Source organism: Scophthalmus maximus, chromosome 11 (genome assembly GCF_022379125.1).
Source record: "Scophthalmus maximus strain ysfricsl-2021 chromosome 11, ASM2237912v1, whole genome shotgun sequence".
NCBI lineage: Eukaryota > Metazoa > Chordata > Actinopteri > Pleuronectiformes > Scophthalmidae > Scophthalmus > Scophthalmus maximus.
In genome coordinates, this window is record NC_061525.1 from 20,504,121 (window position 1) to 20,530,776 (window position 26,656).

The 26,656-nt window shown below is 45.9% G+C and overlaps 4 protein-coding genes across 6 annotated transcripts; 2 read left to right on the plus strand and 2 right to left on the minus strand.

Annotated features, from left to right (window-relative positions):
- Positions 1-8: 8 nt before the first annotated feature.
- LOC118295649 (polynucleotide kinase 3'-phosphatase) lies at positions 9-7,833 on the plus strand. The gene is made up of 17 exons (XM_035621743.2): positions 9-138; positions 1,634-1,680; positions 1,943-2,221; positions 2,350-2,646; positions 3,146-3,225; positions 3,329-3,386; positions 3,515-3,622; positions 4,161-4,232; positions 4,470-4,518; positions 5,618-5,688; positions 5,826-5,918; positions 6,012-6,108; positions 6,213-6,274; positions 6,517-6,626; positions 7,034-7,121; positions 7,219-7,286; positions 7,404-7,833. The coding sequence occupies exons 1-17, from the start codon at positions 18-20 to the stop codon at positions 7,522-7,524; spliced, it is 1,821 nt and encodes a 606-aa protein (XP_035477636.1). The 5' UTR covers positions 9-17; the 3' UTR covers positions 7,525-7,833.
- Positions 7,834-14,409, minus strand: si:ch1073-280e3.1 (complement C2). Its single transcript, XM_035621741.2, has 19 exons — positions 14,215-14,409; positions 13,959-14,056; positions 13,039-13,186; positions 12,742-12,927; positions 12,094-12,267; positions 11,865-11,963; positions 11,601-11,740; positions 11,351-11,492; positions 11,096-11,230; positions 10,876-10,980; positions 10,617-10,754; positions 10,405-10,502; positions 10,199-10,325; positions 9,806-9,953; positions 9,239-9,312; positions 8,983-9,074; positions 8,655-8,787; positions 8,513-8,562; positions 7,834-8,411 (listed from the first exon to the last, which is right to left on the minus strand). Exons 1-19 carry the CDS (start codon positions 14,264-14,266, stop codon positions 8,226-8,228), a joined length of 2,325 nt encoding a protein of 774 aa, XP_035477634.1. The 5' UTR covers positions 14,267-14,409; the 3' UTR covers positions 7,834-8,225.
- On the plus strand, positions 12,729-22,026 carry LOC118295665 (membrane frizzled-related protein). Of its 2 annotated transcripts, XM_047335869.1 has the most exons (14): positions 12,729-12,992; positions 15,848-16,156; positions 17,044-17,152; positions 17,791-17,922; positions 18,043-18,210; positions 18,509-18,728; positions 19,309-19,439; positions 19,544-19,669; positions 19,774-19,850; positions 19,937-20,085; positions 20,230-20,360; positions 20,635-20,769; positions 21,033-21,160; positions 21,258-22,026. In XM_047335869.1, the coding sequence occupies exons 2-14, from the start codon at positions 16,103-16,105 to the stop codon at positions 21,480-21,482; spliced, it is 1,785 nt and encodes a 594-aa protein (XP_047191825.1). In that variant the 5' UTR covers positions 12,729-12,992; positions 15,848-16,102; the 3' UTR covers positions 21,483-22,026. The 2 variants fall into 2 exon arrangements, with proteins under 2 accessions (XP_047191825.1, XP_035477638.1); XM_035621745.2 differs by lacking the exon at positions 12,729-12,992 and having other exon boundaries at positions 15,676-16,156; positions 17,041-17,152.
- A 41-nt stretch (positions 22,027-22,067) lies between these two features.
- nudt8 (nudix (nucleoside diphosphate linked moiety X)-type motif 8) lies at positions 22,068-26,652 on the minus strand. Of its 2 annotated transcripts, none has more exons than XM_035621746.2 (5): positions 26,506-26,652; positions 25,149-25,985; positions 24,926-25,058; positions 23,964-24,041; positions 22,068-23,748 (listed from the first exon to the last, which is right to left on the minus strand). In XM_035621746.2, the coding sequence occupies exons 2-5, from the start codon at positions 25,982-25,984 to the stop codon at positions 23,563-23,565; spliced, it is 1,233 nt and encodes a 410-aa protein (XP_035477639.2). In that variant the 5' UTR covers position 25,985; positions 26,506-26,652; the 3' UTR covers positions 22,068-23,562. The 2 variants fall into 2 exon arrangements, with proteins under 2 accessions (XP_035477639.2, XP_035477640.2); XM_035621747.2 differs by lacking the exon at positions 26,506-26,652 and adding an exon at positions 26,082-26,474.
- Positions 26,653-26,656: the final 4 nt, after the last annotated feature.

Genomic DNA, 26,656 nt, shown 5'->3' on the forward strand with positions numbered 1-26,656 from the left:
TGGCTCGGCCCCTCGCTATGTCGTGCACGCTGCTCGGCGCCTCTGGAGCTCGGGTCCCTCTGGAGGACGGACGAGCCGTGATCCTGGGCCGGGGCCCGGACACCGCGGTCACGGACAAGAAGTGCTCCAGGCACCAGGGTGAGGACGGAGTTTAACTGAACGCGAGCTGTTGGTGCATCCTGAAATTCCTCCGTGTGCTTTTTTGGGGAAAGCAGTTTTAGTTTGTAAGTCAGTAGGTCTAGTTAAAACAACAACAACACCCCCCCCCCCAAAAAAAGAGCAAACAAACCCCGCCCACTCCAATTTACTGGGTGTGAAAAACAAACTGTAGTCAAACTGTAGTCTAGACTCTCCAATAACTTCCACACAGCATTGGGAAGGAGAGCTGCAACAGTTAGTTGTTTAATCGATCAGTAGTCGACTGCTAAATTAATCGCCAACTATTTGGAAAATCCATTAATCGGTTGAAGTAGTTTTTATGGAATTAAAAAAGTCAAATTTCTCTGATTTCAGCTTTTCAAATGTGAATTTTTTTATGGTTTCTTTGCTCCTCTGTGACAGTAAACTGAATATCTTTGGTGTGTGGACAAAACAAAAAACATCATCTGGTTGGTGGTTTTGGGAAAGACAATCTTAATTTTTCACCTTTTTATGAACCAAACTAACGATTCTTTTCATGATCGATTAATCTGTCGCTTATTTTCTTGAATAATCGCTTATGAAAAGAATCGTTAGTTGCAATTGGGAGTTCTGTTTATTACAGCTTTTTATACAGAAAGATACATTTGAATTTGCACCTTTTATAAAAACATTAAATGTTGTCCAATGATTTGTATATTTATCCATCAAATTCAATATATTTTTGATAATGTCACCTCTCAAAGAAGAAAGCAAAGTGTTTGCGGTTCAGGCTCAATAGATGCGAGGAGTTCCTTATTTTTCTGCTTTTGTGTCAGCTTAAACTGACTAATAATTTATGACTATATTTTTTTTGTCTGTGACTGTTTTTGAAGATGATGCCTTTGACTCTGGGGGAAAAAAATATGATGGACTTGTTTTTTACTGTTTCAGTTCATCAAGAAAATAGTCGGTAGATTCATCGATAACAGAATTGCAGATTCCGTCCAATTTTGGAACCGTAAAAAAAAAAGAAACACTGATTATCAATACCACTGTAGTTGACCGTTTATTGGGTACACTTTGGTAAAACAAATGCAGTCTAATATAACAGTAACCTGCAGTTAATGTCAGGGTGAGAAGGCTCAAATAACAGCTTCCCCCATGATGGTTATGATGTTCATTTTTTCTTGTTGTTCTTTTTTAGGGTGTGTTGTTTCAACGCTGTGGCTATTGGAGAACACAGTTTGTCTTACTGTTGAACTGTGTTGCATGAATAAAGAGGTGTTTGATTTGCAAAAGCCTAAATTGACAATCTGTGTTGAACTAACAGTCCAAATGTTTGAATTTGCTATTAGAGAAAATCTGCTTCTTTAGTTGAAAGAAGCACTTAACTGTGTGTGTGTGTGTGTGTGTGTGTGTGTGTGTGTGTGTGTGTGTGTGTGTGTGTGTGTGTGTGTGTGTGTGTGTGTGTGTGTGTGTGTGTGTGTGTTTTTGTGTTTCGTGTTTCCACCAGTGAAAGTGGTGGCTTGCTATGCAGACCAGGATGTGGTTGTCACTCAGGTAAGAAAACAAACAGCCCAGTGTCACAGTTTATACATTGAAATTGAAATTGCCAGGCTAGAAACACCACTGTCAAACAAATCCACATTCCAGAAGACACCACAGCGAGTAGTCAATATTTGACACCACACAATCATAAGTCAGTCATATAATCATGTCTGTAAACCCGCTATCAGCACTCATTGCTCTTTACTGCCAAGACCCACCAAAGTCATTGTACAACCCATTACCCCCCCCCCCCCCCCACCCCCACCCCCCACAGCTTGGTGCCAACCCCAGTTTCCTGGGTGGTGATGCGCTGGGCCGGGGCCAGTCTGGTAAACTCACCCATGGAGGAGTTCTCTACCTGGTGAACCAGAGCCATCCATTCAGACTGCGCTACTCGCTGAGCACCAACGGCACAGCCCCCAGTGCTGCACAGAAAGGGCTGAAGGCAACCGATAAGACAAAGGGAGGAGGGATCAGGAAAGATCAAGAGGTACCGTCGAGTCCAGCACCTAAACGCAGTATAAAGGACTTCTTCTCTACCTCCCCCCTGAAGGTAACACGCTCGGCACTTTGTTTATTGTGTTTTATCATACTCCTGTGTCGTGTTACAACAAAGATAACATTTATCAAAATGATAGGCAGTGTATTTTTTAAAAAAGGCCCAAACTTTTTTTCCTTCAGTCATCTAAAAGACGACTGAGCCCAGAGAGAAAGCAACACCAGGTGAAGCGCCAGAGGACAGAGGAAGAGGCCTCGGGTGGACGGATGAAGGGAGAAGCGGAGGACGAGGAGGAGAGACTGGCAGAGGAAAAGCTCAAGCAGCTGCAGGAGTTGGCGGAGAAGTCCACGAAGGGGAGGAGTAGCAGCACACAGCCTTCATCTTCATCACTATCATCAAAAGCCTGTCTAAAGAGCAGCTGGCAGCAGATTGGCAACCTGATGCTTTACACTGCTGCTGGAGTCAGAGGGAGTGACAAGGTGGGAACTGTTACGATTGGAACAGCTAATAAAGGTTGTCTGAATTGTTTTGTAGCCAAATGAAAGCTACACATCTCAGCGTTTTATGTGGAAAAAGCCCCAACAACTGAGTTTATAAGTTTCCAAGCAAAACTGGAGAAAAGATTGACATACTCTAACTTGTGAATTATGATGATGTTGTGATGTTTTTCTCTTTTACATCAGTTTAAACTAAACATCCTTAGGTTTACAAGTGTTGATTGGACAAAGGGAGACAATAAAACAGCTCTGGTACACTGTAGAAGAGATTTTTTAAAACTAGTTTCTGATATTTTTATTTGTCAAACAAATCAATGAATTGATTATTTACTGTCGAAAAAACCCAGCAACCTTTTATTTTGCTGCTTAACACCAGTCATATATCATTCTTTGATCTTTTTAACTTTTTCCAGTAAGTTTGAGTTAATGCAGCGTATACGTGAACATGTCTGAATATACCTCTCCTCGACTCCACCGACAGATTGCTGGCTTTGACATAGACGGCTGCATCATCACCACCAAGTCCGGGAAAGTCTTTCCCACTGCACCAGATGACTGGAAGTACGTCTACGCTCCTGAACATCACCTTTAAAATGTTTGTCAAAGCATAGCTAAGATCACATCTCGTGTCGTAATCGTCCTTGTGTGTTCTTTTATTTCCCAGGATTCTGTTCCCAGAGATTCAGCCCCGGTTGGCGACTCTGCTCAGAAAAGGATACAAGGTGCGTAGGAGAGAGGCGACAACTGCGAATAATATTTAAGTGAACTATGCAAGATTAAAGCCAGTGAATTATAATCCAATGTTATGTTGCTCTGGCAAACATTTGCCACTGGATTTCTCTCTCTGTAGGTGGTGTTCTTTACCAACCAGATGGGGATCGCTAGAGGCAAACTGAGACCGGAAGTCTTCAAGTCCAAAGTGGAGGACATCCTCGCCACGCTGCAGCTCCCCGTGCAGGTTTGTTGTAGAATCACTCTCACCACTTAGGTAGATATTTATTTATTTATCCTGTATTTGACCAGGAAGGTCCCATTGAGATACAATATCTCTTCTCCCAGGGAGTCCTGGCCAAGATGGTAGCAAATTAAATAATACGTTTCATACACAGTCAAACAAAGACAGAACACTTGACAGTGACAATGTTCTTTGAAGACTGAGTTTAGAAGATTTTAAAACATGTCTATAGCAGGCATGGAGGTCATTCCATGCATGTGGTGCAAAGGAGCAAAAACGCAGATTTCCCCAGATTTGTTTGTTTGGTTGGAGGCTGAAGAAGAAGTTAGACTGATGAGCGAGTACTATATGTGTTATGGCAAAGTGTCAGCAGACTGCATGTGTTGAGGTAATTTGCCCATTAAAGCTTTAGGTAATAAAAACTCTGGTCACACTAAGGTCTGTGTTTTCCCTCTAAGATGCAGTGGTGTCCATTAAACCATTTCATATAGATATTGTACATGAAGCAGATATTCAGATCCCATCCGTGTCTGTGTTTCAGGTGTTTGTAGCAGCCGGTCCCGGCGTCTACAGGAAACCAGTTCCGGGAATGTGGAATCACCTCTGTGAGACGGTAACTGTCAGTCATCAGGAGATACAGGGACACACACACCCATGTCATTTAAGAGCCACGCCTCATACACAATATCTGTACGGCAGTAAACATGACTCAGTCTCGAGTTCAGACTGAGTCATAGGAACAGCCCTGTTGTCATCCCCCACGACATCGTGTAGTGTTGTACCTGCAGGTTTTACAGCGTGTGTCTGTCTTAACCGAAAGAATCTGTGCATGTGTGTTTCCCCTGCTCAGGCTAATGAAGGTGTCACTGTTGACAAGACGGCGAGTTTTTATGTTGGAGGTGAGTAGACACGATAAAACCAGTCCATACTTACAGGTGATTCCTGTATGTGTTGTCAGTTTTTAATGTCGCACACATGTTGATCTGCTTCTTCAAAACCAAAAATTTTGTAAAGTGCTTTTCCCTTAAAACCCTATATGAATCCCAATCTAACCCTGATCCGTCCCTTACTATCTGAAATCTCCCAAAATTAGTTAAGTCCAGTTTTATTTGTGTGGTGCCAAATCACAACATTCAGTATCTTGAGGAACAGGAGAGTAAAAGAGAGTTACAATCTCAAGAGAGTGAAGTCGAGACTTTCGGTATAATAGAGGAAAAACCTCACGAAGTTTTCACAATGAGCACGAACAAAAACGTCCTTTCAACAGGGAGAGACCTGCAACAGAACCAAGTGGTCGTCTGCATCAACTGGTTGCATTGAGAGGAGAGAAAAGGGGTTTATGATGTAAACCCATAAACCCAAAATCTAGGTATAATTTATAAAAGAACGTCTTTGAAGTGTAGACATGCACCAAAAGCCTTATAGATAAGCCGACAAAAAAATGCAGATCATTAAATCACAAAATCAATCGAGACTTGACAAGACCAACCAAATTACACCAAGTTATATGTATTTCTATTTTATATATTCATAATATAAAAAACATACTAAGAAACAAACCTCCACTATATAACAGTTATTTAACACAAAAACACCATGTACAAAGTTTAATTTTGTGGATATGCACCAAATTGCACAACACTCATAGATATCAATCTCCTGAATATGCTGGATGTATTTCATCAGGATCCGTGAATTAGTGTGATCGAAAAGTGATAACAAAAATTCCTGGGTCTGCCCCCTTTGTCCAGATCCACACCAACATGTAACATCTTATCTCTTGGCCCATGTCCTCTTGTTTCCCCAAGTTTCATGGGAATCAATTTGGTAGGTTCTGCATAATACTGCTGACAAACAAACAAACAAATGGAGAGAGGTAAAAAACATAAACCTCCTTGGCAGAGTTAATAACCTCATTTGGAAGCTTTTTTCTAATCTTGGTGTCGATGTAAGAACATTTGATCCTCGTCTTATTTATGACTTTACCTCTGTGTGCAGATGCTGCAGGCCGACCAGAGAACTGGGCTCCGGGGAAGAAGAAGAAGGATTTCTCCTCCAGTGACCGACTGGTTAGACCTGAGATTCTTTTAATACGTCTTGTGTCATTAAATAAGTCCTACCATCACCTGATGTTAATGATAGCTGTTTGGGAAAGGGTGAACATGTGTTTCAGCTACTGTCTTCCTTCTTCTTCTTCTTGTTGTAGTTTGCCTTGAACATCAAGTTGCAGTTTCACACCCCAGAGGAGTACTTTTTGGGCTGGAAGAGCGCCCCCTACAGCATGCCTCATTTTGACCCCGTAGGTACAATTACCAATGCCGGTGGATTGTTTTCTTTTAAATGGAAATTTTTTGTAAGATTTTGTCCTTTTTTTTCTTCTCCGAATCGCCAGCGTAAGCTTGACTCGTCTGCCAGGCTGTTCGACCCGCCGTCGGCCTCCCTCACGTCCAGCGAGACGGAAGTCATCGTCGCCGTGGGTTTCCCCGCCTGTGGGTGAACGTGGGCGGTATAGCAGCCGTAGTTGTGTCTGGTCCGATCTCCCACCAGCACCCTTCTGATGTTGTGTTCTCTCTCTTTCGTCCTCTCTTTGCAGCTGGTAAATCCACTTTCTTCCACACCCACATCATTCCAAAAGGCTACGTTTACGTCAACAGGGTGAGTTGATATTATATGAACGGCACTCCAGTTGTGTGTTGTTAAGAAAATCAAAATAAAGCCAGACAGAAAAAGGTTCCTCCATTTACAGTTAAATGCACAAGTCTGTAAATTATTTAAACTTTTGGATAACGATCATAATTACTAAGACCAGGAAAATACTGATTGTTTCGGGTTTTTTTAATTTTCCATTTGGACACAGGCCCTTAAAACCTTCCCCGTGTGTTTTATTCCCGTGTCAGGACACACTCGGTTCGTGGCAGAGCTGTGTGACAGCGTGTCAGCGCGCTCTGCAGGAGGGCCGCAGCGTCGCCGTGGACAACACCAACCCGGAACCCGAGTCTCGCAAACGGTAACGCAGAGCTTTTAACCATATTTACCGTGTCCATGCATTACCTGTGTGTGTTTCCTCGCATGTTTCACAAACGTCCACCTCACTGACTTCTCCAAACAGAGTGAGCAAAAGCATCAACAGACAGCGAAGAATAAATAGACGAGTATGTTTACAGGCAGGGTGGAGATTGTTCAGGCATTGTGTGCACTGATGTAAGTCACTTGTCTGCTGGGCGATGCTTTGAGGAATCATTGCACCAAGAGGGACCTGAGATGTTAGAGCTATTTTTAGACAAAACGTCGCACACAGTCTGCTGCTCCTGCTGTAAATGCTGTGATATGTATATGCAACTGCTGCCTGCATGCACATTTAATTTTTTCTGTTTGCATAATAACAAGTCCTCAAATAAATACCGCATGTTCCAGATATGTGGACGTGGCCAAGGCAGCGGGAGTTCCCTGTCGCTGCTTCCTCTTCACGGCCTCTCTGGAGCAGGCCAAACACAACAACAGAGTAAGACTCTCCTCTCTCCACTCTGGTTTGTTTGATCTTGTCTTGTGATGACAAAGTCTGCTTGTTTGTTTTTATCTTATATATATACTGTTTTCAGTTCCGTGAAATGGCGCCATCAGAAAGCAAACACGCCAAGGTCAACGACATGATTTTCCACAGTTACAAGTAAGCTTGGCACTATATTGACGAAGTGGGCTTTGAATTCTGGCTGTAATAACTAAACCATATTTTTCTGACCTCACTACTCTGTTTGGGTCTCTCTGTCTCTCTCTCTCTGGACAGGAAACACTTTGTGGCTCCGGCGCTCTCTGAGGGATTCTCAGAGATCCTACAGATCCACTTCGTCCCGAACTTCAAAGACAGCCAATCAGAGACCTTGTTCAGACAGTTCTCTGAGGGCTGATTGGACAGCCGGCTTTCCAAAGACCAGCAGGAAATTTTTTTTTTTTTTACTAATACCAGCCAACCGACTGTCTGTTGCATGTGCTCTCCACTGACCTGCACAGCTTGTACTGTTTGCCTGATGCCTCGAACGGCAAAGTAAGTCCAGTGATGTTAACTACACTCGCAGAACACAGAATCACTTCCCTCCATTTAGTTTGATAAGATTCAATTCACTGTATCCACATAATGTTCAGATGTACTTAATGCATACGTTATACATGTGTGGTTCAAAAAAAATAAAATAAAATGAAAAAGAAGCAGAATCACATCAATATATAATGTTTGATTTATTGAAAGGGAATTCCATTTGAATATATGACGGTTATATCTAAATTGTCGATCGTGTTTCCCAAAACTCCAAGATGATGTTTTGTTTTGTCCACACACAAAATATATTTAGTTTACTGTCACAGAAGAGCAAAGAAACCAGAAATTATTCACATTTAAGAAGCTGAAATCAGAGAATTTTGACCTTTTTTTCATAAAAACTACTGATTAATCGATTATCAAAATAGTTGACGATTAATTTAGTAGTCGATTTCTAAACGATTAATCGATTAGCTGTTGCAGCTCTACATCAATCCACACTGAGCTCTGGTGAGTTCTGCGTGGTGTTTATTATGCCGCTTTCCAAGTCGATCCCAGCGGACTGATCCTGAATCAGCTGACGTCGGGCAGGAACTGGATCTGCTCGCCCAGATGTAGTTTCAGCCACGGCACGATCTTGAACAGATCGATGTGAAAGTCTCGAGCATCGGGAGGCGGCGGCCTGTCGCTGCCTTGTCGCCTCCAACCTGAGCTGAGTGGGTCACACATGTCTGTGGTGCCCCAGCTCACCACTGCCACCTGGAGGGTGAAAGCAGAAGATGATAAGATTAGATAAGATAAATCAGTGTGATGCTGATTTATCTTATCAGGCTTCTACAACAGAGGAGAAACTCTCTGACCTGAAAGTAGCGTTTTCTTTTCTGCAGAAACAGGGATCCACCAGAGTCACCTATCCCCCCCCCCAAAAAAGAGACACAATGTAACTGTTAATATGAAGAAGCCCATGTAGGTCAAACGGAGGTCGCCATCCAGAGTCCAGACCTTTGCAGGTGACAGCATCCTGATACCCGGACGTTCCCCCAGAGCAGAGGAATCGGTCGGGTACGTACTCTGCCAGAGTCACATCGGTGGGCTCTTGGAGGGTTTGCCTCGCCTTCTCCACACAGCCAGGCCTCTGAGTAGTCAGACAATACGGCATTTATGCATAAGCTGAACTATGCAAAACCACGTTCGAGGCAGGTAGCATTAAGGGCCCACGCTGGAACGACCTGGAATCGAACCCTGACCTTCTGTCCCAGGGTCAGTGGTGTAACCCACCGAGTTGTAAGCACAGAAGCAGCCCCATGGTCTGAAATACGGCGGCTCTCACCCGACCCTTTGTGTGGACGTGTGTTTCTTTGCGTTCCAAGTTCTTGTGGATGAAAAAGGCCGCGGTCTCCTCGTGTGGCAGTAATGCGTTCCCTGTGTACAGTACACACACAATCATTCAACTCAGAGTACATGGGAACACATTCAGGAGTTTTGAGTGCCGAAATATATCATTAACAGTATGTGGACGTCCTCGCATTCGTGATGTGAATTTTTTGTGCAAAGAAGACTGGTTTGGTGAGGTAAAGATCACGTACTGTGCTGTTGACAGGTAGAGTTGACTGTTTTCATGGCTCGGCTCGCCGGTACGGTGCACGGCAAGCAGATGGGTCTGTTGTATGGAATAATACACATACTCAACAATTACTGTTTGTTTTAATGGGAGTTTTAGTACATGTTTTTTTCCCCCTTGTCTACGTTACACGAGGATGGGAATGCAAAAATACACTCCTCACACAGTAGAGCACATGTCTGCTTAGGCCCAACAAACCCTTAAACCCAGTCAAGTCGCTTTCAAAATGCACACGCTCGTAGATATTATGTTGGGGCCCTAGGAAAAAAATCACAGGGGCCACTCGACAAAAAGATTGAGTGAGTAGAGTCCGGTGGGGCCCCCTGGGGGAGGTCTCCTACTGTCATTGCCACCAGGTTGGGTGCAAATCCATTTCTGTAGTCTTTGTCTAATCTTGCTGACAAACAAACTATATAACCACCTAACTAACCAAGTGACAAGCGGACAGGGATGAAAAACACAACCTCCTCGGCGGAGAAGTAGTAAAAACGTTTGCATCCCGAGTTGGTCGACAGTCAAAGTCTCATCTCACCTGGCCTTCCAGGAGAGCGGAATGCTCCTGTTCACGCGCACCAGAGCGACGTCGTAGTCGTAAAACTCGGACACGTTTCTGCGTCGGAGTGCGTCGATGTTGTACTCGGGGTGCATGATCACCTGGCTGGCCCTCGCGACGCCACCACCTGGGAAACCGACGGGAGGTCGACAAAGACGGTTGACACTTCAAACCTTCCGCGCAAACTGACCATTGATCCACAACGCTGCATTGTGTTGGCGAGTTGAGGAAAACAATGCAAATTTGTTTGATTAATCGTCAAATTACACTCCCCCGTGCGAGCAGGTACATTATCACCCAGCTCACCAATCAACATTTATCTCATCAGTGCCCCTTTCGACCCCTTTTACCCCTTCCCACGCGGACACTGACCGTGTGTTATGTCCACTCGCTCGGGGACTTTGTCTGTGCTCGCTCTGGCAAAACAGTGAGCAGCGGTCAGCACCCAGTTCTGGCTCACGATGGATCCGGAACACGACTTCTTTAGCCCCCATTCGGGCTGCAAGGCAAGAGGGCCGTCACGTGTGTCCACTCTGTAATCTCCAGTATGGTTTTTTTGCTGAGTGCAAAGCTCCTACCGCTTTCAGAGTGACGTGCCAGGGCTCGGTGTAGACCGACGCCCCGTCCTTCTGTTGTTGCTCCTGAGCCACGCCACACATCGTCACACTCTTGTCGCCTGCATCGTAAAACACGTCATGGCCGAGGTGTCAGAATGGACCTCTAACAAGCAACGAACGTGGAAACTTTGTACGCAACATTGAAGAAAGTCGGGGAGTCATCCCTCACGTACTGATGATGCTGTTGAACACCTCTCCCAGCGTCTCAAAGTCTTTCAGAACGAAGACGTGTTTCTCGCCACGTTTCTGGGAGGCGATTGAGTTCAACTCCTCTTTTTTCAACTGGTCCCCAACACCAAATACGTAGATGTCTGAAAACACACGCACGCACGCACGCACGCATCAATGATGCACACATGCAGAACGCAGGCAGAGCATGTCCACACACACACACACACACACACGTCATGCCAACACGTGATTTCCTGATACCGAGCATCGTCTCGTCCGTGTGATCGTGGGCCGAGTTGCCGTAGCCCAGCAGGTGCCGGATCTTCTCCAGAGCTATCTGAGGCTTGGCGCCCGTGTTGGAGTAACCTGCCGGCAGAAACCCCCCCCCCAAAAATACAAAGATTGATGGTTTTGACCCCGATTTAAGAACCTTTTTACTTTTTTCAGCATTAGTTTGCGAAAACACAGCCTGGGACTTCACCGTCTGTTTCTATGATGATGATGTTCTGAGTCTCGTTGAAATGGTTGCGGGCACTGTTCTGCTTGAAGAAGCTTATCACCTCGCTGACACTGTGCAGCGCCGAGTGGAGGTTGGTGCCCGTCTGACTCCCGTGGCCTGCGGGGCGGACAAATACAAAAGACTGATTGACAATTCAATCAACCGGTGAACACACTGGTGCATCGTGTTTGTCTACGCTCGGGCCTCGATTGAATGAGTACTGTGGCCGAGTCCTACTGAGGTAGTCGAACTCCATCAGATTCCATATGACGTCCTCGGTGCTACTACTTATATCCGTTTGTTTGATGTCTACGATGACTTTGGCCTTGCTGGCGAACGACAACACGTGGAACTTCAACTGAACCTCGTAGCTGTCCAACTGTAAAACAATGAAGACGACATGTTGGTTTCGCACCAGAAATGAGTACAACAGTGTTTACTAGTTGGTCCTTTCACCCAGATCAAACTGAGCTCATCGGGTGCGGACCTTTCTGATAAGAGCAATGGTGGCATTCCTGGACAATTCAAAGTCCTGCTTTTTGATGCTTCCGGACGTGTCCAGTAAAATGTAGACATTCATGCGGCTGCCGTCGGCCACACGGACGGTTCGGCCAAAGGATCTTGCGGCTGTAACGCACAGAAAGTGGTCTGGTCTTTTTATTTTGCTCTGAGTATTTTCCTCCATAAGTTAATGTGCACGCACACAACACTGGCAATCCTGTCCAAGACACAAGAGTCAGGTTGAACCCACTTTTCCTTTTGGAGTCTAGTGATACGACGTCCATGACTCCTGCGAGTGACCCTGCCATGGCTTCGGCCACAGCGCTGGGGGAGTCAAAGGTGGCCGGACCTGCAGTAGAGTAGCACAAATTAATGTTTTATCATATTATGATAGTCCACTGGGAACTGTTTTTGGTCCAGATGTGATTGTTCTTGTTTTCATTTTCTCAAAGGAAAGAAAACGTCATCTTCCGAAGTACCTTGGCACCTCGGTGTCGAGCCGCTCCACTCCCTGTTCTCCAGGCAAACCCTCCCAGCCGAGCCGAGCAGATCCAGACCGGCCTGACAGCGGTAGACCACCTTCTCTCCCGTGTAAAACCGACCCGCTGACCTCTGGGCCCCTGGTGGGATCCCCGGGTCGCTACAGTCGTCAGCTGCATTAAAAGACACAAGGGACAACATTAAACCTACTATACATTGATGATGATTCATTTTTAAGGTTAGTGATGAATCACTTTTTGAAATTACAATTGTGTTTGTGTTGGCAACAGAGGATTATTTGGTACAAAGGCCCTTTAAGCCTCAAAACACTGATTCAAAAGTGTCTCAGTAAACCACTGTGTAATATTAAATCCTGTTAATAGGGATCTATTGTGAATTCATCTAAAGCTGCTTTACAATGTAAAGCTGAGTACGTGTTAGATTAGTCAGTGCAGGCCAACTCTTAAACTCTATATGCTGTGACAAACATATGACAAACTGTGCCCATGCAGGGGCCACATGTGAGTGGATATTCTCTACGTTATTCCCCACGTGAAATGGTCACATGTAGCCATATGTCACATTTAAATGAATCATACATGTGATCCATGCTTTCGATGAGGTTTTGCGATCCCCTCCTTCCTCACCGTGGTTGTCACAGACAGGAGCGGTTCCTGTCCACTCTCCAGTCAGGGTGCAGTTCCTCTGGGCCGACCCGGACAGGGTGAACCCTTCCAGGCAGGAGAAGCTCTGCGTTGTCCCGACCCGGAGCCACTGGTCCCTGGGCCAAAAGTCGCCGTGGTCCAGCTGGAGCTGACCGGGACACAGCACATCTACGCGACGGAGACGGAGGAGGTGGCACGGAGACAAGGGTGTGAGGGAAACAAAGTCCTTCTGTGTACGTATGGCCATGAATGCATCTTCATCATCATCAACAGCGATACCTTTGCATGTGGCCCGTGGCACCAGTCGGCCATTGGCTAATCTCATGAGCGACCACTCCCCGTCGGCACCGCAGAGCCTGTAGCTGACGGGGAAAGGGTATTTCCCTGGGCCACAGTGAAAGGTCAGCACACTGCCCTCCAGCCCCCCCTGCGGACTTAAATTAAGTAACATTGAAGCTTTCCAGTAAAAAGGTGCTAGACTTGTTTCACTTTGACCGACAACAAAAAACACAACTTCCCCTTTTCAGTGTTGTTCCTCACTTTTAACTTCATAGCCTACATTCTTTTTCTCACTTCATGATTTCATCACTCTTTCTAACACCATCCACATCAAAAGAGGATTTTTCGGGGGTGACAAATGAAAACTACAGATTGTACATTTTCTGGTTCTGGTGTCATGTTTTTAAATCATCAATCCGATAAAACCAAAAACGACAGATCAGAGAAAAGCAGAAAATCCTTATTTTTGAGATGCTGGGAACTGTTTAAAACAATAAACACATTCAATCAATTATCATAACGGTTGGTGAATAAATTCCTTCTCAATCACCTAATCAACTGATCGTGTAACAACATCAGCTCTAATGTACAGTCAATTAATAATCGATTAGTAAATTATTCCCCAACTATTTTGTAATCAAGTACTTTTTTATGGAAAAAAAGTAAAGATTCTCTGATTTCAGCTTCTTAAATGTGAATATTTTCTGGTTTCTTTGCTCCTGTGCGACAGTGAGCTGAATATCTTTGGTGTGTGGGCAAAACAAAACATCGTTTTGAGGTTTTGGGGAAACACAATCTACGTTTTCCACCATTTTCTGGACCTGGAATCGAGTAATGGAGAAAATAATCGACGGATGAATCGACGATGAAAATAAGCGCTAGTTGCAGCCCTATACAGTTGATAATTTTATTTTTTTGACCTGAGAGTAGGTGACGTGTCCACCTTTGACGCTCTCTGTCGTGGAACAGTCCAGAGGCTGTAGCTCGTCTTCATAGTACTCTTCATCCTGCAGGGACGCTACGGCACAAACAGTAAAAAGTACATTTAAAAAAAAAAAAAGGTTGCTGATAAACACAAAAGGGGCCACACAGACTTATATGTGCCAACACAGGCACGTGGCACGGATCCATAACCTTGCGGGGAGAAAATAATGCGCATAGTATTGAAATGCTCACCCTCCTGGATAGAGATGAAGAGCAGGATGCACAGTGTTGACTTGACGTACATGATTCCTGTGGCAGCTGGGTTTTGTGACAGGAACCACAACGAGAGTGTCTGTGTGTGAGGTGTGAGTGTGTGTGTGTGTGTTTGTGTGTGTGTGTGTGTGTGTGTGTGTGTGTGTGTGTGACCTGCAGTAAGCTGCTTTATTTGATGACTGATTACCCATTAACACAGCAGCAGCACCGGGCCGAGGAGGAGGAGGGATTGAGCAATTTAGGACAGAACTCAGATTTGAGCTTTTACTTTCATTTCTCGTCGCACTATTTTTATTCTCGATCCTTTTTTTTCCCCTCTCTGTGCATTCTGATATTTCTTTTGGGGATATTTACTCATTTAAAGCGGCCCGTAAGAACTTCTCTGATAGAAATCCTATCTCAGCTTGTAACGTCATGAGTCAGGTTTTGTGTGACAAACATCATCACAACCTCACAATGTGTGGAGATGTCAGGCAGGCAAACTCAGTGTCCTCTTTTAAATCGCTCCTTAAGATTCTTTACATCTTCAAGAACTTACTTTTATCCTTTCTCAAAAACATCATGTTGCTGCCTTTAAAGGTATTGTCTTCTTGTGCTTTTAAATATTTTTAAAGCACCTACATGTCAATATATAGTTATTATTATTTTATTATTATCATTAGCATTATTATTTTATCATTATTACTTTTCTTAAAATGATCTTATTATATGATTGTATTATTATTTATATTATTATTACTATTGCTACTACTAACTTCTGTAGGAGAGTTGCGGCTTCGGGGTAGAGGGGTGTGTGACTTTATGTACAATCACGTAAGTTGTACGTGATTTGTCTGTTGTGTTTTTTGTTTCATGTTGGACCCTCCTTGAAAACGAGATGGTTCACCCAGATGGGCCATCCTTCAATAAACTTCAACTAAAGATTCACTTTTATCATTTGGCTTTTACTTAACTGGTGTATTGTTTCAATTAACTCAACTACTTTATCCTGTTTATCCTCTATCCTGGATCTTCTTTTGTTTTATCATATGTTTTATTGTTTAGCACCTTGTGACCCTGTTTTGAAAGGCGCTATACAAAAAAGTTATTACATTAATATTAATATTATTATTATTATTTAGCACTTCTCACCATCCACTCAAACACACGTCATGCCACGTTGCGTTGCATCAGCACAGCGTGCGCACATGTATGATTGTGTTTGTGTTTTTCGTGCTCGCTCGGGTTTGTGCGCGTGAATTAAAACATTTTAGGAGCTTAAAAGATCATTACTGGGATTATAGAGATTTAAACGGGGACCCAGACCTCTACCTCCACCCTCACCCTTTCTTCCCCCCTTTTGCCCGTCACCTCCCTCCACCTCCTCCTCGGAGCTCAGTCCCCTCAGCTGACTCGGCTTTGTTCAACACTGTGGAGGAGTTTCTGAAACTCTTTTGTGACCACTCGTCAGAAAAAGAAAAAAGAACCCAGGTCGATGCTGAACTTGGCGGGCGAAAGGACGAAAGAATATTCCGCCAGCATGGATATTTTGAAAACTGGAGTTTGAAAACTCTTCAACGTGAATAATCTTGTGTTTTTTTATTGAATTTTTTCATCTGGACTACGTTGATAGATGTGTCACAGAGGGCCCGGGTCTGCTGGAAGGTCGAAGGCCGTGAGATCGAGCCGCAGCGGAGGCCTGTGTTTCGGAGCAGAAGGCGGACAATGTCAGGAAAGCCCGGGAAAACCTCTGTGACGCTCCCTCAAAGAGAAATGTCTCCCTCGCTCCGTCGCCCTGGATGCTCTCGTCACAACGCCGGGCTCTCTGAGACGAGGAGGACTCGCTAGATTCCCCCCCCCCCCCGTGAGAGGGGACAACGGATTGAAGATGTCTGACCTCAGCCAAGTCGCTGTGTACTCAGACTCCTCGGATATTTATAAGGTGAGTTGGGAGGATCAGATGGATGATGACGGTGGTGCTGTGTGCAGGAAAACTATTATCCAGGTTAAATTCCTTTTTGACTCCATTGGTTACGACGAAAATTAATAGATATTTTAGGCTTTAATGGCAATTTGACCTGAAGTTGAATGTTCCGTCTTTCGACAATAGGCTACAGTTATGAATGATGATCATATCAGTTTTGCTTGTGTGCAATACAAAGAAATATGGGGAACTGGCCCTTTACCCCAATGTGTATAGTTCAAACTCTAGTTTTTTAAGACCTCCATTTTTTTTTAATTGGACAAAAAGTCAAGGTCCTCTTACAAGCTCTCAGAGGCCCACAGAGACGGCTTATGCACAGGGCCCAGAATTTAGTGCTACACCCCTGGGTCCACCAGTCTAATGTGTTGGTTCTCTCTCAATGCTTTCATTGTGATGTTTTAAGCTCTTTTGAGCCCAAAAGCCCTGGAGGCCCACCACCACCACACGACTAACTGAATGTAGCGGAGAACTGAAAATGAGCCAGATATTTACTTGATGCAACCGTGAACTGAGCCAAAAAATCGAGAGTGAACGTTGGACTTCTCTTCGCCAGGAGGCCAGAGACACACCTGCCAACAGATCCTGTTTCTGTGACAGCTGGATATGCAAACAACCAACTGTTTGCTGAAACGATTATGACTTGTGAATGTTGTGTTCACATGATTATGACGAAGTGTTCAAAGGAGTAAAGGTGTAATCATTGCTTGTGAATTCAACTTGTCCTTTGAAATAAGGAAGAATATTTACATCTCGACTCAACAAATTGTTGAGTGGCTACATCGTGTTCTTTTTTTATTCTTTAATATATTTACATGTTGCCATTTCCCCCTTCGGCTTTCCAGCAGAATGTTTTCTGCAACCCCGCCTTCGAGCTGGAGGGGGAGCAAGAGGAGAGGGTGGAGGGCTTCAGGACGTCCTCGTCCACCCCTGAGCCAATCAAACCACCAGCAGCTAGTGAGTCAACCGGCTGGTTTTCTAGTAACTAACATGAGCTGTTGGTGTATATAGTATTAGATCGGTGACTATACACTTTAGCTCTCTCTGCTTTTTCTACTCTGCGAGAGGACCGAGAACTCGGTGCTCGTGGTTACTAACGACGACTGAACGGCAAATCCACCACTTCTACCCGTCAAACATCAGTTTACCGTTTACAGTTTGTCCAACTCAGCCTGTGAAAATAGTTGTTCAAATGGAGATGAAGATGATGTCATTGTGAGGTTATTGGGGTGGTCTCCATCTTGGGGCATGAGGGAGATTACAAATTCAGTCTGTTTTACAAACTGGAGGTGTGGAGCTTGAGGTCTTTGCCAAGCAAACCAGGTCCCGTGAAAGACACTAACCGTTACACTATGGGAAATGATCGGACTCCCTTTAGCTAAAAACATTGTTATAGATTTGTTACTACATTATGACACCAGGACTCAGTATTCATGGGTCAGACCAGTATCTAGTACGGCTGTGACGCTATCATGGGGACAGACGGATAATGTCAGGCCCACTGTCACTGCTGGTAACCACACGCAAAATCCAAACAAAGCAGAAAGTTAGAAATGTGTTTACATATGTATGTGTGCTCCGTCTGTCGGGCGCAGGCTGGGGTCTGCTTGGGGTGTGTGCAATGCGCCTGCAGGGTCCAGGTTGCGGCTGGGGGGTGGTGGTGGTCTCCGCCGCTGCTCTGCTCCTGTTGACGGCCCTGGGACTGGCGCTGGCCCTCGTCCTCACACGTGAGTCACCGCTTGCACCTCGAACCGCTCGTTGCAATAAATACAGTTGAGCGGGTTATTCACATAGTAACTGGCTTTGCTCCTCTCCGACCCGACATCCGCTCGTCTTCCCGGTTTTAGAGATGAAGGATCAGGCAGTGGAGGATCAGCTGTTGACGACCGGCCCTCCGGACCCATTGAGCGCGGGAGATGGCGGTTCCCGCACTTTACCCACAATCCCATCCAACAGAAGCCAATGGGACAGTACAGCCGCGCCGCAGCCCACGAGGATCCCCTTGTCTGAAACACGTAGGTGATATATGCCCACTTACTCCAAACAACTTTGTCAAGTGTTTGCGTGGTCACTTTCATGTGCTGCACTACGCTGACGTACCTCACTCTCCACAATCCCCAAGATATTTTCTCATCACTCTCCAGTACCTCATATCACTGCGGTCGGAGCCTAGATAGCTAACGCCAACTATGATCTGCTGCAGTAATAATCACTGAAAACATGACTTGTCTGACCGAAAAACAGATGCGGTTGTCAGGACGCCCTTTCCCTGCTGGTGTTGGTAGAGAATGTTCTTTCTTTCTGTCTTGTCAGGTTGTGGAGGGGTACTGACCGACTCGGAGGGCAGCTTCAGTTCCCCGAACCACCCCGGCTCCTACCCGCCGAACTCCCTGTGCGTGTGGGTGATCCGAGTGCCGCCCCCCTCCACGGTTCAGGTCCACGTTTCCTCCTTGTCGGTGGAGGGGCCCTCCCCTTGTCTCTTCGACTGGCTGGAGGTGCAGGAGCAGACGGAGCGGAGCTCTGTGGTCACCAGGTTGGTCAAACGCCAGCAAAGCGCCACGACTCAAACACTTTCAGGTCATCCGTCACTTTCCACTCCTGACACAACGTGCACTTTGCACTTCATCTTTTGCTTTGGATTGCCTCAACATTCTTATGTTGCACTCATCGTCTCTCTTGTTTCTACCATCTCACCAAAGTAGAACAAGGGTTGAAGGACTTTGCCATGAAAGGAAAGACAAAATATGGATGTGTGTTCTGGAAAGTACAGAAATTCAACTGTATGTATACTGTTGTTGGTCGCGTTCGCGCCCTTACCGTAGTTTGTTGATAGATGGCGCTAAAGGTCTGTGCAAGATTACGAAGCACTTCTCGGTACTGAAGGTACATGTGGATACTTTGATCTTTGGGTTATTTGCATTCTTGGAAAGTGTCGTAACAACTGCAAAATTGTTACATAACTCACAAATCTTTTTTTTTTTAATGAATTTGCGGTACAAAGTTCAGACTCGGTTAAGTGGAAATTCCAAAGCTGTAATAGCTGTTCTAAAAAAAAAAGAAAAAAAGAACAATATTATTCTAAAATAAAAGTTGTGCATTTCTCTCTGGTGCAGGTTCTGTGGCAGCGTAGCGCCGCCAACGGTCAACGCGAACAGCAGCACGGTGTGGGTCACCTTCCGCTCGGACGCCAGCATCGCAGGCAACGGCTTCGCGGCCCAGTACAGGGCCTCACAGCCCGGACACAGTCAGTGGCCTGCTCACGGAAGTTACACGCACGCTCCAGTGTGCTCATGCTCATTGTTGCGTTTAATGTGCATCCTGTCTGCCTGTCGATGTGCCCTCACACAGAGAGCTGCTCCAGGGAAGAGTTCATGTGCGACGGCGGTCGCTGTCTGCTGCCTGCGTCCGTGTGCGACGGTCGACCGAACTGCCGCGACCAAGCGGACGAGGCAAACTGCAGCCACAAACACACGGGTGAGGGCGCGCTCTGACAACAGACATGCACCATTCGGACGCGCCTGAATAACAAGGCCGCGAGGCTCGACAGTTGAACCCATCCACGCTGATTCTGCTTTCAGAATGTGGCGGGCAGGGGTCAGGTCCTCACGGTTACCTGACGAGTCCAAACCACCCAAAACCTTATCCTCACCAGCAGGTACATGTAAAAGAAAAAAAGTAAAAGTGGCCATGTTGTTTTTGACTTTCATGCCTGACCGCAAGCTGCCTCTGTTTTCCACCTAGCTGTGTGTGTGGTATATCTCCGTCGAGGAGGGTCACGTCATCACGCTGAGCTTCGGGAACTTCAGCCTGGAGACACAGGACGTGTGCGAGTTTGACTACGTGGAGGTGCACGACAGCGTCGACCCCGGAGCCGGAAGAGTCCTGGGCAGGTGAGCGCCGCCTACACGCAGCCCCTTGACCTTTCAGTCCGAAACCCGCTGGGATGTTTTTTCAGTTCACCGGTGTTTTTCTTTGGCGTTACATAACCACAATAGCGTGAAGCCTCTTTTGTGTTCCCGTGCCTTTTGTCTCAGGTTTTGTGGCACCGCCGTCCCGCCGGACCTGACCTCCTCTGGCCCCCGCATGACGGTGGTGTTTGTGGCTGACGAGGGAGTGGCCGACAGCGGCTTCAACGCCACATACCAGGCTGTGTCTGTACTGGACAGTGAGTCCTTACCTTTAACGTTAGGCTGAATAGCTATAACTAAAGTGCTGCTGGTGTCATTATTATTCTCTTTTTCCTCGGATCTTTGTTTCTCTTCCATCCTTCCAAACTAATTCTTCTGTCCTCCTCCCTACTTCCTTATATCTACAGCCAGTACTGCCAATTTTTACCTGTTGAACTTCCTTAAACTCCAATGCCCCCCCCCCCCCCCCCCCCCCCATCCTTTTGGATTTCCATGACTCTTGTTTTGTTTTTTTTCTTTCTTCATCCAAAGGGACGTGTGGTCCCAGCCAGTTTGCCTGCAGCACAGGCGAATGCCTACAGCGGCAGTGGTTGTGCGACGGCTGGAACGACTGCCCCGACGGAGCGGATGAACAGGGATGTGGCAACTCCACCTACCCTCCCTTCAGTGAGCACCTGTTATCTTTGACCCCGATCAGAGTCCTGCTTGACTGTCACAGATACAGCAGTGTTTTGTTCAGCTGTTGAAAAGAACGACCCCTATCAAAGCAGAAGTTTTTAAAATGGAGACGGTTCGTCACTGGCAAACTACATAAAATGTTAAGGCGTTGATCTTCGATTGGATCATGAGTCCCTTTGCGTGTGTGTATAAGAGACGGTGAATTCTGATTCTCTGGATGCCAAGGTAATGATTTGTCTCTATGGCTTCAGCGTCGTCGTGTGAGTCTATAGAGGTAGAGATGTGTCAGGGCCTCAGCTACAACCTCACATCATTCCCAAACATCTGGCTCTCCATTGGCGATCAGAGGGAAGCTGCCACACTCCTGCGACAGTACCAGGTAAACGCTTCCTTCTTAACCTATCGAATTGAGCTTTTTTTCCTTGTTGCCGCTGCATAATCTCCACGCGACCGAGCCTCCCCGTGTTGTCACGCAGGTGCTGATGGAGCTGGCCTGCTTTCAACCCCTCCAGCGGCTGGTGTGTGGGATGTTCCTGCCCCAGTGCAGCCCCCAGGGCGGCGTCCTCCAGCCCTGCCGCTCGGTTTGCTCCTCCGCCGAGCAGCAATGCAGTCCGGCCCTGGACCTCTTCTCATTCAGCTGGCCCTTCAACTGCCACCTCCTGCCCGACTCGCAGGACCCCATGGAGTGCTCGCTGCCTTGACGCCACCAGCGTTTTAAACGTTTAGCCGTGTTGTTAATAACGGAGATGCTCATCGTCGCCCCGATGAGACATTTTCTGAAAACATGTCGCACCAGATTTGCGTGAAGTGTTTGGAATTTTCACAGAAAAAAACTGGAAACTAATTTTCTGAGCTCACATCAGCTGTACCACAGCATGTCAAGTGTGATGCAGACAGCGGTATGACTTGTGAAGACTGCAACCTCCATTACACACACATAAAGCTTTTATGGTGCAAACTGATGATGTTTCCAAGTGGCAGCCTGTGAAAGTTAAAATGTGTAGGACCTAAAATTGAACCTTGAGGTACACCACAATTAATTTTGTAGCTTTTATGGTGCGTTCCTACCGGACATGAGTTACACCATGACTGCAACCTCCATTACACACACGACGCTTTAATGGTGCAAACAGACAATTGTGGCACAGTAGCCGTTTCACACAAAATTCATGAAAATATTTTTTATCCCCCCCTCTGATTGAAAATCAAACTGTTATAAATCATCGCACCTTTTCGCACCTTTTATTCCTTTGATATAATGTACAGTAAAATCGTGTAAACACATGTGGCCTCAGAATAGACAGGATACCTTTATTGCATTGTTGTCCAACACAACACATTATGATGTGCCTATATTATTTCAGTGTTATTGACAGTCCAGATGTGACATTGTGACAAACAATAGAAGAAAAAAACAGACATGAGTTGAATGAAGTCATGAACTCTTGCTACAGCTGCTTCAACGGGGGGTAAGATGGGTCAGTCTTTTTCCTTTCTTGAGAAAAAGACTGAAATAAAATTATGTCAAACTGTAGAGATAAAAGTTCAGGCTACTGAATAGTAATACTGATAGGAAAACTAAAAAAGGAATAAAATGAAATACCAGTAAAACATTCAAAGATGTATATAAAATACACTAAAATAAATAATAATAAATACAATTCAATTAAAAGCCAGACTGTTAAAGTAGGTATTGAGGTTTGCTTTAAAACATCATATCTGGTCATCATCTGCTCCTCTCGGGTCTACGATAGATGTGGACCAATGTTATGAAAAGATACTTCACTGTGGAGTTTTCTGTCTTTGTCTTTGTTCTGACTTTGGGATAAAATTAAAAAGGCCAAAAGGTGTGAGTCGCTTCAGTCAAAACATTTGAACTCGAGCGAAATATTTGCTTTAGCAAATTAGCATTGAGATCCAAACCTCCGTCACTGTCGTCAGACATCCCGTCATTGTATCAGAAAAGGAGGATTAATGTTGTTACTGTGTGTGGGCACCCCGACACGAGTTGCTATATGTATCGTCACCGGGCGAAGAAGGAGAGGTCTTGGCAGAAAGTGAGCAGGGAAGTTTGACACTAGCTTTAGCCCCAGTTAGCACAAACATTTTGTGTAGCTTTCCTATAGGCATTGGTGGCTGCCTTTGTTCAGAGCTGGTTTGTGGGAGGAAGTGGAAGAAGGAACAGGCAAATATTTGCTTTATTCGCACAAATAAGCACAAGCGACCAAACTCAGGTACTCGTGCGGATAAAGTGACGCGGAAATTGGTGTTGCGTATGGCGTGAACGCACCATTAGACAAACAGTCATCCATACTTAGAAAGACTCCTCTGTCATGAACCAATTAGAAACAGCACCAGAGAGGCCAATCAGGCCACAGAGTCTGTCCAGAATAATATGAGTGGTCTACTGCTTCAAAAGCATAAGTTTCAGGACTGCGATTGGTCCGAAAGCCAGATGTTGTGTTGCAATATGCTTATGAATGCTCATTAACTCATTTCAGAGTAAAAACAAGATTCACTAAAATGATACTTAAAAAATGGTAGATTGGACACTGGTCTGTGGTTATCAAATATGGAGGCATCTAAATTCAGAAGAGGTTTGAACCATGGACAACACATTTCACATTACTTCAAAATGAAAACATTCCGATATTCACAATGATTCTAGACATGATTTTTGCTACACAAAGCTTCATTGCACGTTTCTCATAATCACATCTTTAAATCACATGATAGGTGTGCGTTAGACGTCTGAACTGTAAAGTAACAGTGACTGAGCTGCTATGGAGGAACAATGAGTTTCAGTGTTTGGTCTAAAGCAACGGCAGTCAATCCCCAAACTCGATGCTTTCCGTTATGAAACACTGGGAGCGTGTATCCATACTTGTCGCCGGTGCGGAAGTGTGTGTAGCCACAGTTCTGAGGATTGCACAAGTGGGAGAAGGACAAAGTGAAGACCTCCTCCACCTGTGACAGAAACACACAAAACAAAAAGACACGTTACGTCTTTAGTTCTAAATCAAAACCAGCCAGAAAAAGAGCTGCATTTATACATTTAGAATTTAAAAAGATAGAAAATATGTCAGAGAAGAAACACAGACAATTAAAAGCATCAGGCTGAACAGTCTTCCAGTGTGGAACCGTGCCCACTTCAAACAGAGCTAAAGTTAGGACGACCGTACCTCTCCAGGGTTTGGTGTGAAGGACAACTCTTCCAGGGGCCCGAGGTTCGCCAGCACAGGAGCTATCAACATCCCTGACTGCAGAGAGACACAACACACAAAAACTCAACACAGCTTCTGAATTAAATGAGCAAATTGACAGAGAAGACAGTGACAATGAGCCTGGACAATACGTATAACACTGGGACGTCCGTTCATCAGATAATCGGTTGTGATTGGACCGGCCAGATTTCTGCCCGGGGAGGGAATCACTTTCCAATGGCGGAAATTAAACGAGCTCCCAGAATTCATCTTGTACAATGTAATTGTGGATGTGTCATGAAACCATATACTGTTCTTTTTCTCATTCATTAGCTCTTGGAATTTGAATTGAAAATATTTTTTTTACTGATATTTACAGAATTTATGACTAATCAAAAATGACAGATGAATCGTTTGTGAAAATAACTATTTTAGACTTTAAAGTCCCCCTCCAGTCAAAAAAGTGTTTTTCTTCTGTTTCTGTCCTGTAACATGTCTGACATCGACTATAGGGATTTGTATCTGAGCACATGTCACTCTACAGGTGTTTTCACATTCCACTTCTCTGCAATTTGAAATTCAAACAAAGCCTGGGCAGCTGTCAAATATGTAAATGTGAGGCAAAGAAACTGGAAACTTCCAGCGCACGCAGAGGCAGCGTGTCCATGAGAGGACGGCAGGTGTGTCAGCATTCAGTTAGTGTTAGCATTAGCAGCTCGTGAAAGTTTTATGGCTGAATGTCGCCGACGCTGCCGCTAGCCGTCTTGTTGCGCACATTCCTTTACCGGTCAACCTATCTCGGGGGCACAAAGATTTACGATCCATTAAAAATTAGACCATGATATTTTACATCAACACCTGACATGAGAAAGGAGGGCAGAGTAAAGCTCCACGCTTCACCACATGGCCTGCACCCTTTAAGACAAAGCTGTGGCACTCACCATGTCCCTGAGAGGCTTCAGGACGCCCCAGACCTGGTCTTCTGCCACGTTGACACCCAGCTCCTCCCGAGTTTCCCTCAGCGCCGTGGCCACCACGTCTCTGTCGGACGGATCATTCTTCCCCCCTGCAAAGCTACACATGAATTGAAGTAAGGACGCGTGCTCATCTGAATGCTTGTGTTTTGTGTTTGTGATTTAACCACACTTGATGCCTGCCACTAACCTGACATCACCCTTGTTCCTGCCCAACATTGTGGAGCGCAGGGTGAAGAGTAACGCCGGCTGTCCCTCGACCGAGCAGAGCGAGACCAGGACGGACGCGTGCCTCCGCTGGCCCCCTCCTTTGCTCGCCGCCCTCACGGAGTCGTAGAGCTTCAGGTTGGGTCTCAGGATCTGCCGACACCGGTTTTCATTCTCCGGGGAGAGACAGTCTCTCCAGGCATCTGCCACGCGAGGGGACGCCTGTTGAATTCCTCTCGTTTGCTGAAAAAAGTGGCCAGTGGCTCTTGGTCTGCCGTGAACGTGGTTTGAGATCTGTGACGTGCTGAAATGTCTGGCAAAGTGGTGTCTGTAACAGAAATGGCTCTGGAGAAGGTTACACCGAGTCTTAGTGGCGACGCCGAGCGAAACGTGGCAAAAGTCCCTGAAGCGTCTCCAGGCCTGAAGGCAAGTTGTGCTGGTCAAGCAGTCATGGTTTGTGCTCACAGCTTGACGGGTTAGACCTGAATCCTCCCCTACAGTGCATTTCCAAGGATCGGAAAAATGTTTGGCCTGTTTAGAGGTAGAAACCCAAGGGGCGTGGTGTTGACGGCTGGAGAGAGCGGCTTTGGACACGGGATTCTGAGATGAAGTCTCTCTCGGGTGACGGTGACCATCACGGTCCGAGCTGAACGGAGACGGCTGCACTGAACGGGACACATTCTCTTCGGACGGCGGTGACCCCTCATCGCTCCTGCCTCTCGCAGGGGTCGCCGTCACGTGGCTCAGGCGGGGCGTTCTCAACCGCAGCAATGACCTTGTGGGACACGACCATGTCAGGATTTGAGGGCCCCTGAACATCCTGTGAAACAACAGACAAAAAACAGAACCATTGAAAGTTTTGTGTGCTCCATCAGCCAATTGACACAAGCATGCGCGGTCGAGTCCATCACTCAACTTTGCAACTGCCACTTCCGTCTTGGGGTCAATGGGTTTGTTCCTTAAAGTCCCCGGATGCTCCAGTAATCGACCCCACTCTTGTCCATCAAACTTTGGCTGTTTGCTACAGCTGCTAGTTAGCTTCCTGAGCACTCGTTAGCGATGTTAGGGGAAGGAGTTTCAAGATCGTGGTCACCTCCACCACCAGGTGAAGCTGTCACCGTCTAGTTTAGTTGCCGTCAAGATCTTCGGCTCGAAAACGTTCAATGCGCAACCGGCGAAAACATTAGCACGAAACTAGCACAGTGGGAAAGCTAACTAATGTCAACGGTATCGCGATGCTAACACTTCCGGTCTGGGTTTAATCCACATGTCCCCCGTGGTGTTGAAGCAAAATAATAACTAAGAAGTCGTTATGTAGTTTGGAAGAAGTAAACACTCGCCTGGACAGTTGAGTCGAGCAGCGGCTCCTTCTCCGCCTCTGCTCACCGGCTGCCACTAGTAAACATGGCGGCGGGCTGCTTCAGGCGCGTCAGTGCTGCGCAGTCGCGACGCCGAGCCTTGTTTCACAACTTCTTCACTTGTTTATTCTGC